The 17219-nt window shown below is 41.4% G+C and overlaps 1 protein-coding gene across 7 annotated transcripts in view; it reads left to right on the top strand.

Annotated features, from left to right (window-relative positions):
• TCERG1 (transcription elongation regulator 1) overlaps positions 1-17219 on the top strand; it is an 87919-nt gene that overhangs the window by 43964 nt on the left and 26736 nt on the right. For 5 of the 7 annotated variants that reach the window (XM_040344579.1, XM_040344577.1, XM_040344575.1 and 2 more), the window contains 3 exons: positions 236-436; positions 1460-1578; positions 8321-8409. In XM_040344579.1, the coding sequence (XP_040200513.1) occupies positions 236-436; positions 1460-1578; positions 8321-8409 (409 nt within the window). Of the gene's footprint in view, positions 1-220; positions 437-1459; positions 1579-8320; positions 8410-17219 lie in introns of all 7 variants that reach the window. The other 2 variants (XM_040344576.1, XM_040344574.1) reach the window with 1 other exon arrangement.

The following is a 17219-nucleotide window of genomic DNA, read 5'->3' as shown; positions in this document are numbered from 1 at the left end:
AAAAAATACAAGTCTGCAGTATCATCTTCCATATTTCCTTGTTTTTAGGTTTCCTTTAACTATATCTGCATGTTTGAAGGCATTTCTTTTCAATAGAGTTTGGAAAATTAGATGTGCTCCCTGTGTGTTCAGATTAAGCAGAAAAACAGACATGAGAACAGGCCTAAGTAAGATTGCTGTGTTTTTATTTTTTCTAATATTAACTCTCATATTAATTCAGAGAAAATGTTTCTAGGTGTCTTGCCTGGAATGGCTCCTTCAATTGTCCCAATGATGCACCCTCAAGTAGCCCTTGCTGCTTCTCCGGCCACACTAGCAGGAGCGACAATGTTGTCTGAATGGTCCGAATATAAAACTGCTGATGGCAAAATGTACTATTACAATAATCGCACTTTGGAGTCCACATGGGAGAAGCCTCAGGAACTTAAAGAAAAAGGTATGCACTCCTTCCATTATTGGCTAATTAGAACCTTTTTCAAAGCTTTGGCTTGTGTGTGTATGTAAGTATGTATGTATGTATGTATGTATGTATGTATATATATATATGTATATGTGTGTGTGTATATATATATATATATATATATATATATATATATATGTATGTGTATATATATATATGTGTGTATATATATATATATATATATATATATATATATATATATATATATATATATAAAATGTGTGTGTGTGTGTGTGTATAATATAAAATATTTTTAGTCACTGTTAAAAGCATTTAAATAAGGGTTCCACAGTTGACTGAGGTGGAAAATTCCAGTTGGCACTTTTTTTTTTTTTTTTTTGCCTCCTCTAATGTACATCTTGATGCTAAAATCGAATGCAAACATTTTTAATACCACATGGTCTGTGAACATCTGCTGGCATGATGGCCTTTCATTATCTGTTTAAAGTGCACAGACTTGCTACCAAGATTATATTGCATGTACTAGCATACAAGTTCCCTAACAAAAAAAGTTTAATAACTTCTTGCTTGGTAGTTCTAGTCAGGCTCCGTCTGGTTCAAAAACAGGACATAATTCTGTTTACCTTATTTCCTCCGACACGTTGTTTACTATTCAGATAGGAAATATGAGAGGAGATAGCTCTCGAACACTATGATTCCCATATGGGGTGTTCGGGAAAGCTAGTTCCTTTATTTTATTTGTTTGCTAATGTATTTATTTCTTTTTCCTTTGATATTGTGATTTGATCTCTTATTGACTTGATACTATTGAGAAAATATTCTACAGAAAATACTCTACAATTTTTCTCATGATGATTGGTAGTATTATATTGCTTAGCCAACACATATCTGTATGTTAGATAATGAGTATTACTTTGTCTCCTACTGTTACGATGCATTGTGTACTATATGCTATTGTAATGCATTATTTTGTTTGATTGAAAAATATCAATAAAAAACTATTGAAATATAGTCATGATTCTAACAATTTCCTTTTAGATAAAGAAGTTGAGAAAGTAAAGGAACCAGTTAAAGCTGAACCAGTTGTGGAAGAACCCCAGCCAATGGAGGCCGAAGAAGAGGTGCCAAAGGAAGAACCTCCCAAGGAGATTAAGGAGGTAAAAGCCTGCAAACAAACTCTTGGTATTATCCTTTTCAATTACTTTGTTGTGGGGATGGGGCATGCTGTGTGATTTTTCTGTCACCTTTTGCTATGATTATCTAAAAATGCCCAAGTTACCAAGTGGTTGATCACTTAGTGTTGTGTTATCCAATGTATATTGGTCCACAGCAGCTTATAAGTCTAGAATCTTGTCAAAAAACATTGTAAAGGACAAGGAACATGTTCAGAATCTGCCTGCTCTCCCCTGGGATCTTCTACCTGTTCCTGCTGTCAGCATTTCGAAAGAGTGCGGCTCTCCGCCCACACAGCCGCATCATTTATTCATGGGTTTTTGTGAATTAATGAACTGAAAGCTTGTGGTTCTCAATGAACCACCAGGGTGCTGATGAGTGCTGTAGGTAGTAGTTAATCTTCCTGTTCAGTAACTGCCTGCCCATATTGGAGTTACGGGCAGACGGCTACACAGTGTTTGGTGGAGCCTGACATTGCACCTACGATTTTCTGATCATAGGTGCAATGCTTTACAGGGTCCTAAGAAGAAAAAAAATACATAAATACACATTTTGACCTGGTAACCGTAAGCAGCCAATCAGAAATCTGTGTCGCAGGAACATTAGTTTTGATTGGTTGCTTTGCATTATTGTGAATACCTTGTTTCCTGGTGCTTTGCCCCGTTAAATTATGTGTATTTTTGAGCATAGACATTCTATTAATTTTGTGTGCATTAGTTTGGCCTAATACCTGAGGTAAGCCAACAACATGAGTAGAAGGTAAAACTCTTCCTCTACCTAACTTGGGGAAAAAAACTAGAGCAGCATTCTGGCAGTAGTGAGCACTTCTTTTCCAATGCAGGGATGAATCGGTGGTGGCATCATGAATGTCGGGATAAGGGAGAGTAGTTCTCCAGCGCCCTTTAAGCAAGCTAAGAGCATAACCTAACCTAACTGTAAAACACCTCACAACTTTTCAGCTCTTCTAAAATTGAGATTTTAACAATAGCAGATGCTCCTTGCAGAAGCAACTGTGCATGAATTCACACCAGCTGCTTTTGTAGAGGCTACATATTTTTCAAAATAGTCTCTTCAAATTTTCACGTTCATCCTGGATACCCAAATCATTTGTTGCCAAAATGTAATTATACCCACTGTAATTTAGTAAATGAATGCTGACACATGTCTTTTTCTTTTATGGTCAAATAAAAAAAATGCATTTGGTTACACATGTGTGAAATAATCATACAACATGCATATGCTCCTGAATCTGAATGTTCAGTTCTCTGAACATTCCGGGCCTGGCACTAAACATGCCTCTTATGACTACAAGAATGATCTTGTCAATGTGTTGCGGTTTTTCATAGTCTGGGGGGGCTTTAACTAAGGAAGATGAACTACTGCATCCGCATTCGGCTCATCCTTATTGTCCATACACTTTGGGACGATCGGAGGCATATTTTAAAGTGATTGTAAAGGTTCACCCCCCCCCCCCCCTTTTTTTTTTTTTTCATTCTTTGTTATTTAAAATAAAATTGTATATTTGGTGCTCTGTGCAATGGTTTTGCACAGAGCGGCCCAGATCCTCCTTTTCTGGAGTCCCCCCAGCGGCGCTCCTCCTCCTTTTTCTGGTACCCCCACGTAGATCCACTTTCCATGGGGGCACTCCCGAGTCCTGCTGCTGCATCCATTGACACAGACAGCAGGACTTGGCCCCGCCCACGTGTCGCTGGATTTGAGCCAGTGGCTCCTGCTGCCATCTATTCAATGAGGATCTGAGACAGCGGCTGGAGCTGCTGGGCTAATGCTAGTCGCTGCAACGATCGGGTTCAGGTAAGAAAAAGGGGGACTCATGGGGCAGCTGCAGCACATGTTTTTCACTTTTAGACCCCTTTCACACTGGGTCGCTTTTGCAGACGCTATACCGCTAAAAATAGCACCTGCAAAGTGACCTGAAACGGTCGCTGCTGTCTTTCCAGTGTGAAAGCCCCTCTGGCTTTCACACTGGAACGGTACGCTAGCAGGATGGTAAATAAAAGTCCTGCTAGCAGCATTTTTGGGGCAGTGAAGGAGCGGCGTGTAATACTGCTCCTGCTCATTGAAATCAATGGAGCACCGCGGCTATACCACCGGCAAAGCACCTCTACAGAGGCGCTTTGCTATTTATTTATTTTTTAACCCTTGCTCGGCTGCTAGCAGGGATAAAACCGCCCTGCTAGTGGCCGAATAGCACCACAAAATTTACAGTAAAGCGCTGCTAAAAATAGCGGCGATTTACCGCTGGCGATGCCCCTGTGTGAAAGGGGCCTTAATGCATAGAATGCATTAAGGTGAAATACCACAAGACTTTACAACCCCTTTTAAGCTCAACGATTAGAGGCAGGAAAAAAAACCTTTGGAGCTTTTTGGCAAGAAAAAAACCCGCAAAACTAATCGAAACTATGTACAAACAACGCTCTAGAGGAGCCTTTTTTTTTCAGCCAAGGGAACTTACATTTTTTAAGCCCAGTGTGCATGGAGCCTAACAGGCACAGATTTAAAAAAAACAAAGGGGTTTTAAGGCATTAGGTGGTGTTTACATTTTCAAGGGTTAATTTATCGGTAAGGTTAAAATTTATGGCTAAGATCCCTTTCACACGGGGCAGATCCACTCAGCAGGGGGATCGCTTTATTGATCTCCACTGAGCAGGCGGTTGACAGGTCCTTCTCAGCTCACCTGTCAGAGCCCCGCTGATTTCTATGGGGAGATCGAACAAAAATGGACAGCATGTCAGTTTTTATCATATCTCATCCGATCTGCCAGAGGGATGGCTGAACATATCACCATATGTCTGTTTTTAGCAAATCGGATGGAAGAAGGGTGTCAGCGTACACATCTATGTTGACATCTGCCTGCCCATAGGAGTCAATGGGTGGCCTGCTTGGATCCACCTGAAAAACAGGCAGGCGGATTCGAGCAGGCTTATCGTATGAAAGGGGCCTTAGATTTTGTACAGATAAGGTGTGTAGTGGCCTGCTACCTTTATTATTTTACCAAATTTGGGCCCTGTTCCAAACGTGGCTGTACTGTGAGTGACCACTATTGTTGTCTGGGGTGTTGGTACCACCCCAGGCAGAGGGTGGCAGCAGTCAAGTCAGGGTGTTTTTCCTCGCCAGCCAATCAGTGGGGGTTGATTGCCTCGCTTTGCATGCTGGGGGAGAGTACTTAAGGGACAGACGTCATTAGTTCTGGGTCGTCAGTCGTCGTCACCGATCCTGGCTGTCGTCCCACCACCCCTGTGTGTGGCCCTCATGGCTGGGGGTGCTTGTTCAAGTGTTCTTGGCTTTGGGACCATGTTGGTCCAGGGTTGTGATCTACTATGTAGGCCTGGTAGTCAGACTGGGTCTATGTTCGCAGAGTGGTCCTGTGCTGTCTGTCCTGAGGGATGAAGCCACCCGATGAAGAACCTGTCTTGGAGAGTACCGAGCACAAGGCTGGTATCTCAGGAGAGGCCTTGAACTTCATCGAAGGAAGCACGATTGCTGAGAGGTTGAGTGATGGTCGCCTGTCAGTTCTGAGTTTATTCAAGAGAGATCTGGATGCTTAATCCCGTGTTGAGAAGGATTCTGGAACGAATACATCTCCACCTTTGGGAAGGTCTGTGGCAGAGACCTTGCTAAAGTTTCTGTGTGACATCCTGGCTGCTAGGCTAGTGAGAGAGGCCTATCCAGGTGCGCAATACCCATTCTGGCTAGAGTGGCGACGAAAGTTTTATCGCTGAAAGCAGGAGTGTTTCCGAACAAAGTTTTATACACCTGAACCTATTACCTACTATCCTTTCTACCTCTTCAACTACTACTTTTATTCTTTTACCCCATTGGGTAATAAAGAAAAAGAAACCTAAAGTGTGGAAGTTTTTCTCAACTCTCATGGTATACCCTAGACGGCGAAGGAATAGAGGTAATATGCCACCCAAAACAAACCAGCAGCTCATTCGGGGGTAGTGCTACAAGTGCTTGAAGGATCAGAGGCGTGGGAACGCTGTTTTGTTTTCCCATGACCCAAAAGTGAAGTACATGACTTTTACAGATTAAGCACTTAAATGTTCACCTTTCTGAGAATGTTTCATGTTCCAAGTATATTTTGGGATATAATCTGAAACATGGTCAGTGTGCACAGCTCCCCACCCTCAAACCATGCCTCGCACCCTCTTAAAAACTTGTCTGGTGCTGCTTGTTGGCTCCTGACTTTGTAAAAGATAAATTAATTAGTACCATGTGTCACTGTGGCAGAGAGAGAGTTGTAGTTCTCAAGGGAGCGCAAGTGCAGTGATTTCCCCACACCTTTTGCAACTCTGTAACCAAAGATTTGTACCATGGTACAAGCCATCGGTTATTACCCATTAGTTCACATACAAAAAACATACAAAGAAAGCTAGCAGATATGGGACGGCAAATAGAGTCTGTATAGGTTTAGTCCCCTTTGTTGGAATTTAAACTAGAACCTCAGCCCACCTTATATTTACTGTTTACAGTTGTGCTTTAAACTATGGGTGTTAAAAATAAGAAGTTAAGAGTTGTTTCTTTAAAGGGGTTGTAAAGGTTTGCTTTTTATTTTCTAAATAGGTTCCTTTAAGCTAGCGCATTGTTGGTTCACTTACCTTTTCCTTCCATTTCCCTTCTAAATGTTTTTTTTCTTTGTCTGAATTTTTACTTCCTATTTCTCCTCAGTAAGCTTGCCCCCATCATCTGAGCCGTTCTGGCTAGGGCTTAGTCAGCGTTCTCGCCCCCTCCCTTGGGACTACATCCCTGCAGGGAGATGCTGTGAATACTGCAGGGATATAGTCCCAAAGGAGGGGGTGAGCACGCTGACTAACCCCCAGCCAGAATGGCTCGGATGGTGGGGGCAAGCTTACTGGGGAGAAACGGGAAGTGATAAATTCAGACAAAGAAAACAAAAAAAAAAAAAACATTTAGATGGGAAATCGAATGAAAAGGTAAGTGAACCAACAATGCACTAGCTTAAAGGGGTTGTAAAGGTACAATTCCCCCCCCCCCCCCCTAAATAGCTTCCTTTACCTTAGTGCAGTCCTCCTTCACTTACCTCATCTTTCCATTTTGCTTTTCAATGTCCTTATTTCTTCTGAGAAATCCTCACTTCCTGTTCTTCTGTCTGTAACTCCACACCGTAATGCGAGGCTTTCTCCCTGGTGTGGCGTGACATGCTTGCCCCCTCCCTTGGACTACAGGAGAGTCGGGACGCTCTCTACTTTGCAGATAGAGAAAGGAGCTGTTTTTGGTGGGCGTCCCGACTTTCCTGTAGTCCAAGGGAGGGGGCGAGCACGACACTCCACACCAGGGAGAAAGCCTTGCATTACTGTGTGGAGTTACAAACAGAAGAACAGGAAGTGAGGATTTCTCAGAAGAAATAAAGACAAAATGGAAGGATGAGGTAAGTGAAGGAGGACTGCACTAGGGTAAAGGATACTATTTAGGAAAAAAAATTGTACCTTTACAACCCCTTTAAAGTAGGGTGACCAGACATCCCCAGTTTCAGGGGACAGTCCCCTGATTGAGGACACTGTCCCCGGACCAAGTCTGTCCCTGGTTTTGTCCCCAGATTGGATTTAATAAGGGGCAGGGCAATTTCAAAGACAATCAGTGCAGAATTAAAATAAAAAAAATAGATTTTCACCCCCCCCCTGCTCTGCCGTGCCTACTAGCATAGGGGGGTTGTATTCTTCCCATTATCTGTGCCTCTTTCTGATGATCATGTGCTGGTCGGAGCAGAGGGAATATTTCTTCAGCTTCGCTTGCATGTTCTTCTGCCTTGGCTCAAATCCCGGCCACCTGCCTATCTCATTGCCTTCCCTGGCGGAGTGATCTTCCTCCGCTCCCCACCCAGTAGTAGCCGGGGCCGGAGAGTGAGACTTGAGAGGCTGTGAGGCGGGCGACGATGGGAAGAGAGTCGCTGATTGCCGCCATTACTAGTAAAGAAAAAATATGTCCCTGGATTTCATTTTAAAAATATGGTCACCTTACTTTAAAGGAACCTATTTAGAAAATAAAAAACAAATCTTTACAACCCCTTTAAAGGCCTTTACATCTTGAAGTAAGAAAAAGGAAGGGGAAAATCTAAATATCTAAAATGTATTAAGCTAAAAGCCTAATTTAGTAAAGGAAAATACTAGTAGTATATTTATCAATCTGTAGCGATCAGCTTTCCGGATCAAAAAATATGGATTTGTCTTATTTTATTAAAGCAGAATCAAAGTCACACAAACATGTGCTTTTACGACTGTTACTTGAGAAACAGAACAACACAAGGAGACACATTTTGCAGTTGAGGAATGCTTTTTTTTTTGTTCCCCATTTACGCTAAAAGATTGTGGGGGTATCCTCCTGATGGATGTGTGGTCAACTTTTCCAGTATCTATAAAGACTTTCCAGCACAAGGAGCTCTGAGTACCGGGCTAAAATACGCATGGCTACCAATGGTTAGTGAATTTTCTCCTACGTCCTTAGTACTGCGTAAACGGAAATCCCTAACTGAAAAATGTCAACGCCATTGGAGGCCAGAGCTAAGTGAGAGTAGGGATTTATACTGTCGCAGTGCACAGAGGTTGGTCAGATTAGCTGCGCTGTTAATGTTTCTCAAATGGTTTCATGTGCTTTAGTTGCGCTTTAATATACAGTCTAGTTGGTGGAGACAGGATTTACATGGTAACCTTTACTTCTTCCCAAATTTAATGTCATTTTCTTTTCTAGGAGCCAAAAGAAGAAGAAATGACGGAGGAAGAAAAAGCTGCCCAAAAAGCCCGTCCAGTAGCTACCACACCAATTCCTGGCACTCCATGGTACTTATGCTCCCAAAGCCTGTTTTCTTGCCAATATTTGCAGGGACTTTTGTGTTAGCCCTGGATTTTGCATCTTTACAGGCAAGGGCTTTCATTTTCTTACATTATTTGCTTGTGTTTGGTAAGAAGACTGATTTCTCTGCTGGATGATTATACCTTTTCACAGATGTATGGGTCTCTACTGTATGTTCACAGGTCGCAGGATTCTGGTATCTGTATTTTTAATGAATTCTTACTATTGAATTTGTAATGTGCTTAATAGAGACTGTAATTTTGTTAACATTCATTTTACAGGCATTTCTGCTTGCTAAATATGTAAATGAATTGGGGTTAATGATTCAGGTTTTACTCCTTGTTACTTTTTTTTGTTTTAATGTGCTCCCCTATAACTGTTTTTCAGCAAGGCTAGTGAAATATAGCTTTGCCTTTCTAAAAGAAGTTATGCCAACTAATATTTTGACATCCGGCAAGTCATTGACATGGAATCATTATACCAGTTGTCTACATGCAATGGGTTATAGAAAAGAATCATCCCCTTTAAAATAATCACATTTGTTCATAATCACAATGTTGCTTTGCAGCCTGAAATGAAGACACCGTTTTTGTTCAGCTGTATTTACTCTCTGCAACTTCTAACATACAAGTGAAAGATATAACAACAAAACATGTCAGAAAGTTCAAAAACAGAATCACCAAGTTGGTAAAAGGATCACCCCCGTGCGTCCGTATTTTGTTGAACCACCTTTTGCTTTAATTACAGCCTTTAGTCTGTTGGAATATGTCTCTACTAACTTTGCACATCTATACTTTGCAATATTTGCCCACTCCGCTTTGTAGAACTGCTCAAGCTCCGTTATGGTGACCATTTGTGGACTGGGGTCTTCAAGTCATTCCACGGATTTTCAATGGGGTTAACGTCTGGACTCTGACTAGGCCATGCAAGAACAATCACATTTTCCCCTTCAACCACTGTGTGGTCATTGTTGCTGTGTGCTTTGTGTTTTTGTCATGTTGAAAGGTAAACCACTTTCCCATTGACAAATTTCTGGCAGAGGACAGCAGATTTTCCTCAAGAATTTGGTATTTTGTCCCATCTATTTTTCCTTATATCCTGGTAAGTGCTCCATACCCTGCTGCAGAGAAATGCCCCCATAGCAGGATATTACAATCTCCATGCTTTACAGTAGGATTGGTCTTATTTGGATGGTGAGCTGTACTAGATTTCTGCCAGACATATTGTTTAGTGTTGAGGCCAAATACATTTTTAGCCCCTTTCACACAACATTTGCATGACAAGTCGTACCCCATGATTTCCAGTGAGAACCATTCAGCTGTGCAAGTTCAAGTTGCACCGAATTCAAAGTAGTCCCTGTACTACTTTGATCTAACTTTGATGTGAGTTGAGGTCCATAGACCTCCAAGCTTACACAGGCATTCCCTGAAATGGCTGTGAAATCACACGACTTTCAAGTCACGGCAGTTTGAAAGGGGCCTCGGTCTCATCTCACCATAACACTTTTTTCCATGTGGTCTCAGAATCTTTTAAAGTGTGTTTTGGCAAAGCTCAGTCGTGGTTGTATGTGGTCTTAAGGAGTGGCTTTTTTTTTTCTTGCGACCCTCCCATACAAGCCACATTTGTGATATTGTCACATGCACACAATTGACCACTCTTTGTCATAATTCCCTGCAACTGCTTCAGAGTTGCTGTAGGCCTCTTGGTAGCCTCTCTGAACAGTTTCTTCCTGGCTCTTTTGTCCAGTTTGGAGCGACGTCCTTATCCAGGGAGGCTCTGTGTTGTACCAAAAACCTTCCACTTAATAATAGACTTCACTGTGCTTCTAGGCATTAATAAAACCTTTGAATTTTTTTTTATCTATCTCCTGACTTGTGCCTGTCCGCAACCTTTATCCTGGAAATCTTTTGACAATTTGCCACCCATAGTTGAGTGTTTAATTCAGTTAAACTACCAAGGACTGAAATGCTCCAGGAAAGTTCTTTTTATGCTTAGCTAATCGTGCCATTGAGAAGGTGATTAGATCCTTTTTGCAACTTGGTGATTCAATTTTTTTTATTTATTTTTTTACATGTTATATCTTTCACTTGGATGTTATACAGCTGGGAAAAACAAAAAACGTGCCTGTCTTCATTTAAACTGCAAAGCAACAAAATGTGATTACTTTAATCACTTTAGTATGGCACTGCCCTGTCGTGCGACACTGTACCCAAATAAAATGTATGTCCTTTTTTCCCCCCACAGCTAGAGCTTTCTTTTGGTGCCATTTGATCACCTCAGTGGCTACAAACACTAGTAATGGCAGCAATCAGCGACTTATAGCGGGACTGCAATATTGCAGAGGACAGTCGGACACTGACACTTTTTGGGGACCAGTGGCACGAAGACGGTGATCATAGCTAAAAAAATAAAATAAAAAATGCACCGTCATTCTATTAATGACACTAGCTAGGAAGGGCATATCGGGGGCGATCAAAGGGTTAACTGTGTGTCTAGCTAGTAATTTTTGTGTATTTTGGTAGGTGCTTTTACTAGGTGAATTCATGGATCTGCGTCCCTGCTTTGAAGGAACGCAGGATCCATGCCTTGCCTACCGACAGAACAATGATCTGTCCTGGTGGACATTGAGTCCGCGGTACCCGCTGATCAGCTCCCGCTTTTATACTCTGTGGGTGCAGGCCGCCGGTGGCTCTCTTGCGTGCCCTCAACCCGGAAGTGTCGGATCCCGTACTAGGTGCCACTTTGCTGGCGTATATGTAAGGTCTATGGTAGGCAAGTGGTTAAATGAACAGGATTCTTTTCTATACCCATTGTAGTTGGCATGCATGTACGTATTCTGGGTTATTTGACTCTTCTCTTTTTTTTTTGTAAACCAGGATGAGTTTGACAACCCTGTAGCATGATTATCCATAGCTTGCTTCCACTATGTCTCTAGCTCATAGGACGCCATTATGTACTGTTTCTGTGCTGGCAGCATTACTGAACATTGCCTTTCTTGCAGAAACCAAATTCAACTGCTATACTGTCGTCCTAGATTATTATTTTTTTTTAATAATAGATCTGTGCTCTTAACAAGATTTGTAATGTTGGCATTTCCCCCATTTTAGTCATCCCTGGTAGCTTCCATACTTCAAATAACTAAAGGCAATTTTTTGTACATATGGATAGAGTAGAGATGGATTAGAACACCTGTCAGTCTGCATTGCGGTCTGTGTCATCGTTGGGCAGATTCACCCTCTCTATTTTTCCTGTTTACCATTATCATTGAAAGTAAAAGAAAATCCCCAGTTTTGGGCAGAAAAGTAAGAGGGGAAATCTTCCAATGTGGTCACTAGTTCTCATGAGTCTTTGCAGGGATTTCCTCTCACTTTCTCTTTTTGGCTAAGAGGGCAGGCTGTGAAATGAAATCTCCCCAAAGAAAATACCTTTTTATGAAGGCTGTCATTGGTGGTGAGCCACCTTTAAAATGTATAGCTCTCTGGCTGTTTTCATGTTCAGTACTTTCTTAATGTATCCAGTCATATTTTATAGTAAAACTTCATTATAACTTTGTGTTGGGCTGTAACATTTTCTGAATGCCTCACAAGTCCCCTGTATGCAGGGGTGAGGTAAATTTAAAGTTCAACTTGTTCTTTTTCATTTTTGGAAAAAGTGGGGAAAGTTAAAACCCCTGTTTTTGAGTCCCTATTAAGATTTCTTTTTATTTCCTTTTCTGACATTTTGTCACCTGGACAGCAAGTGAGGGGAAATACCTTTTTAACAGTCGCAGACGGGAATAAAATCCAGACAGAAGCACTACCTTTTTTTTTTTTTTAACCACTTCCTTACTGGGCACTTAAACCCCTTCCTGGCCAGAGGACTTTTTGTGATTCGGCACTGCGTCGCTTTAACTGACAATTGCGCGGTCGTGCGACGTGGCTCCCAAACAAAATTAACATCCTTTTTTCCCCACAAATAGAGCTTTCTTTTGGTGGTATTTGATCACCTCTGCGTTTTTTATTTTTTGCGCTATAAACAAAAATAGAGCGACAATTTTGAAAAAAAAAAAAAATGTTTTACTTGTTGCTATAATAAATAGCTCAATTTTTTTTACGTTTTTTTTTTTATCCTCAGTCTAGGCCGATACGTATTCTACATATTTTTAGTAAAAAAAAAAAAAAATCGCAATAAGCGACTGGTTTGCGCAAAAGTTATAGCGCCTACAAAATAAGGGACAGAATTATTATTTTTTTTTTACTAGAAATGGCGGCGATCTGCGATTTTTTTATTGGGACTGCGACGTTATGGCGGACACTTTTGACACATTTTTGGCGCCATTCACATTTATACTGCAATCAGTGCTATAAATATGCACTAATTACTGTATAAATGTGACTGGCAGGGAAGGGGTTAACACTAGGGGGTGAGGAAGGGGTTAAATGTGCACCCTAATATTAGTGTTCTAACTGTGGGGGAAGGGGGGTGACTGGGGGGGGGTGACCGATCTGTGTCTCTATGTACAAGAGACACAGATCCGTCTCCTCTCTCCCCTGACAGCACCGCTGTCTGCGAGAGCCGGGAATGAGAGATGATCTCATATGTAAACATATGAGATCATCTCTCATTGGCCGCACAGATCGCCTAGGAAGCGGCCGTTCACGGCGATCTGTGACTGGCTGTGTCCAAGGGACACGGCCAGCACAGCAGTTCCCCGCTGCGTGCTCGGGAGCGCACGCGGGGAACGTGCAAAGGGGCGGCCGTAAAAAGACGGCCTGTTAGAGATTGGGAGCCGCGCTGCGGCCGTACAAAGTCGTACGGCCGTCAGCAAGTGGTTAAAGTGTGTATATCTCAGTCTGAGTTCCTGTTGGAACAAACGGAACCACTTGCTCTGTTTTACAATGGCCAAATACGCAGCTGCTATGTTAGAAAAATAGGAGAGGAATACAGAGTTGTCAGAGGTTCCAACCACTAAGCTACCTGGGTGACTTTACAGGGAATGTATTTTGTTTTCAGTACAGTAAAACCGTGGATTAAGAGAATTGTTCCAGAAGCATGCTTGTAATCCAAAGCACTTGTATATCAAAGCGAATTTCCCCATAAGAAATAGTGGAAACTCAAATGATTCGTTCCACAACCATTTATTCATAGGTCTTTCAGTTTTATAGTTCATATAAAAAGATTCTAGCAATGTGATAGGTTGTGTAACCATAACATGTCCATCCACAAATAGAAGCCTCCCCAAGGGGATTAGAAGCAAAATCCAGCAGGAGCTACAGAGTATAAAAGAGAAGAGAGGCTTCTCTAAGTGTAGCAATATTTTGCTAAATTTTGTACCTTCATTAAATGTAACCATATTGCTACACTTAGAAGCACATATTTTCTCTTTTACTATACTCAGTTCTGACATGACACTACTTGTATATCAAGACATCGCTTGTATGTCATGTCAAAATTTGTTTTAAAATGTTGCTTGTCTTGTAAAACACTCTCAAACCAAGTTACCCTCAAACCAAGGTTTTACTGTAATTGTAATAGATACAAACAGGTGAAGATTCTGATATAAATAATCTTCTGTGTTCAATGCTTGAGCCCAGGTTCACACGTCATGTCTTCCCTGACTTCGGGGGCAATTTCAGAGACATCTGTGCAGGTTGCTGCACAGATGTCTATGGAAATCGCACCCTGGCGTGGCCAAAAGTAGTACAGAAACTACTTTTGGGAAACGGTGCGGCATCGCACCGATTCGGAAGGTGCAATTGACATGCCAAATCGCTCCAAATTGAACCTAGGCTAAAGCTCACTGGAGGAATTAAAGCATTTGTGCCACTTTTCTGGCTACTGCTGCCGGTTTTTGTAATTTAAATGTGCACCAGATTTAGTTGGTTATTGGCACCACTTTTACTGAATTCTTAACAGGCTCCGCCCCATTACATAACTCCTTGGCTTCTTCGCTGTCTGACAGCCGTTGCAGCAGGTAGGGAACTTTGCTGCAATGAGGACAGTGTCTGTATAGACACTTCGGCCTCAGTGCCTGCTTCAATTGTATGTATCTTTCCCTAACAGGTACATACATTTGGGGCGTGCACTAACATTTGTCTTGCAGAGGCACAACAGACATCTAAAGTGTCATAGACCCTTCATAAATTCTTTTAGTGTGTGTGTGTGTGTGTGTGTGTGTATATTTTTACATCAGTGTTTCTCAACTGCAGTCCTGAAGGCGTCCCAACAGGTCATGTTTTCAGGCTTTGCATTTTGCACGGGAGATTTCACTGCCTTAGATGAAACGCCTGGTAGTTACCGAGGGACATTCTGAAAACCTGACCTGTTGGGGCGCCTTGAGGACTGGAGTTGAGAAACACAGCTTTACATGCACAAACAAGGTTCAAAAAGACATGGTTGAGCAATTTTGGGGTGGAGAAGTCCTGACCTTAACCCGATAGAACTCCTTTGGGATAAATTGGAGAAGAGACTGGGAGCCAGGCCTTCTCGTCCACATTAGTACCTGACCTGACCTAACAAATACACTTCTGGAAGAATGGTCAAACCTTCCCATAGACACACTCCTAAACCTTGTGGACAGCCTTCCCAGAAGAGTTGAAGCTGTTATAGCTGCAAAGGTTGGGCCAACTCAATATGGAACCCTACTATTTTTGGTAATAGTGTTTTGTGTGTGTGTGTGTGATCAATGAATGAATATATCATATTTTACAGTGTGTATGTACACTTCTATCAACAGTAGTGTTTGCTTAATAATTACATCTTCAAGATCTGCATTCTGTTTTGCAGTGTTCCACAATGGTTTGACCTCAGCGCCTCTCTACATGACTAACATTAGCGCTTGCTTCAAATTCATGTACCTGTTTCCAACACTACACTTGGAATGTATTTAGCTAATGGTAACTTCAGTTGGGCTTTAAACCAGGGTTTTACTCATGATTAAGGATGAGCTCCAACGTGTTCGCAAACCCCACGTGCAGAACCCGCCAGGAAGTCGGCACTGAGCTGCGGTATGAGACATTGGGGGTTATTTACTAAAGGCAAATCCACTTTGCACTACAAGTGCAAACTGCACTTGAAATTGCACTAAAAGTGCACTAGGAAGTACAGTTACTGTATATCCGAGGGGGACATGCAAGGAAGATAAAAAAAAAAAACATGTTGGCTTGCACATGATTTGGATGATAAAATTAGCAGAGCTTCCCCTCATTTCAGATCTACCCCTCAGATTTACAGGGACTGCTTTTTTAAGTGCACTTGCAGTGCGAAGTGGATTTGCCTTTTGTAAGTAACTCAAATTGTTCCAATGCGTGGCTGCAGAGATCCGAAAATGTCTCTCCTGTGATTAGCACAGCACAGTGCCGACTTCCTGGCGGGCTCTGCACGTGAGGTTTGCGAACACGCCAGAGCTCATCCTTACTAATAAAACTGGTTTACATGTGTTCTGAGTTTTCCTAAGAGAAAGCGGGACATTAGCTTTTGCTTTTCAGACTGTTTCAGTATATAGAAAATCTGTTGGAGCTTTGCAGAACAGACCGTGCTTGTGTCCCTCTTAAGTCTTGATGTTTTTGAACTCGGTTAATAGGCTTTTTTTCAGCAAATCGGATAGTTGGCCTATTAAACATGTAAAAATAACATTGCCTATCTGCCAGAAAACATAAATCTAAAACATTCATATGCAATATGATTAAAATGGGGAAAAAATGTAATCCTGATTCATAAACACTATACATTCCTTTTTTTTTTTTTAATCTACCTTTTGGCAATTTTCATTATATTTATTTAAACGTAAATAGCTAGTTTCAGTTTAGCCCTATCTAGAAATGGTTGAATTTTTTGTTTTTCCTTTCTTTAGAGAGATGAGTATTAAAATGCATCTGCATTTCGGACTTGGGTAGCTAGTGGCCGGGCTATGGTTGTTCAGGAATTTATAAACAATAAATTAGCTCTAAAACAAACCCACAACCCTGTCTCTAGCTGCAGGAACTGTGGAGCGGTTAATTCCAAAATCTCACAGCAGAAGCACCACAGTTTAATTTGGAATTCTGACATTCAGCTTATCCTGCAAGTCACTGATGACAAGGGGAAATGGCTGAGGTATGCTGAAAGGACTTCAGTGTTTCTGTTGTGATCTGCTGTAAGGGGTGAATTGTTCCACTGTGCCTACAGCTAAAGAGGAGATTTTATTTTAAACCTGAATAACTGCTTGTTTTGAGAACATGTACATTTGTAAAGTCCACAAATTGATCAGAAATTCATTTAAAGTCACAGTATTTGAAAACATATTAAAGTCAAACTGAAGTGGACTTTGTTCCAGTTATTTTTGTAAAGGTACGTCAGGGGTCTTTCATTTGTAAAGTCCAAAGCTAGTGACTTACGAAAACAACAGTTTACATAGATTGGATACATATTATCTACTTGTCTCCTGGGATTTTCCCAATCCTACTTGTATGGTTGTACCTCATTTATTAAGATATTCTCCCCGAATGATCCTCTAAACGTGTTTATATTGCATTGCTTCTTTTTGTAAATATTCATAATTTATAAAGATTCAAACACATCTGTAAATGTCTGTACTGTGCCCAGATATTCCCAGACATGTTCTCAAACATGTCACAAGAAAGATGTTTGCAGTAATTACCAACTACTGCTTGTGCCTCTGGCTTCAATACTTTTTCATATAATGACCTGGAACAAGTATGTTTTGAATAAAATGTATCCTGAAGTCAGGGCTCCCTTCTGCCTACTTATTATGGGTCAGTGACTAAAGCCAGTGTGCCTGCATGGGGGGTCATCTATGGCTGCCCCTTTATTTCTTGGC

Source organism: Rana temporaria, chromosome 3, assembly GCF_905171775.1.
Source record: "Rana temporaria chromosome 3, aRanTem1.1, whole genome shotgun sequence".
NCBI classification, from domain to species: Eukaryota; Metazoa; Chordata; class Amphibia; order Anura; family Ranidae; genus Rana; species Rana temporaria.
Note: the sequence above shows the minus strand (reverse complement) of the source record. Positions and strands in the feature narration are given on the sequence as shown.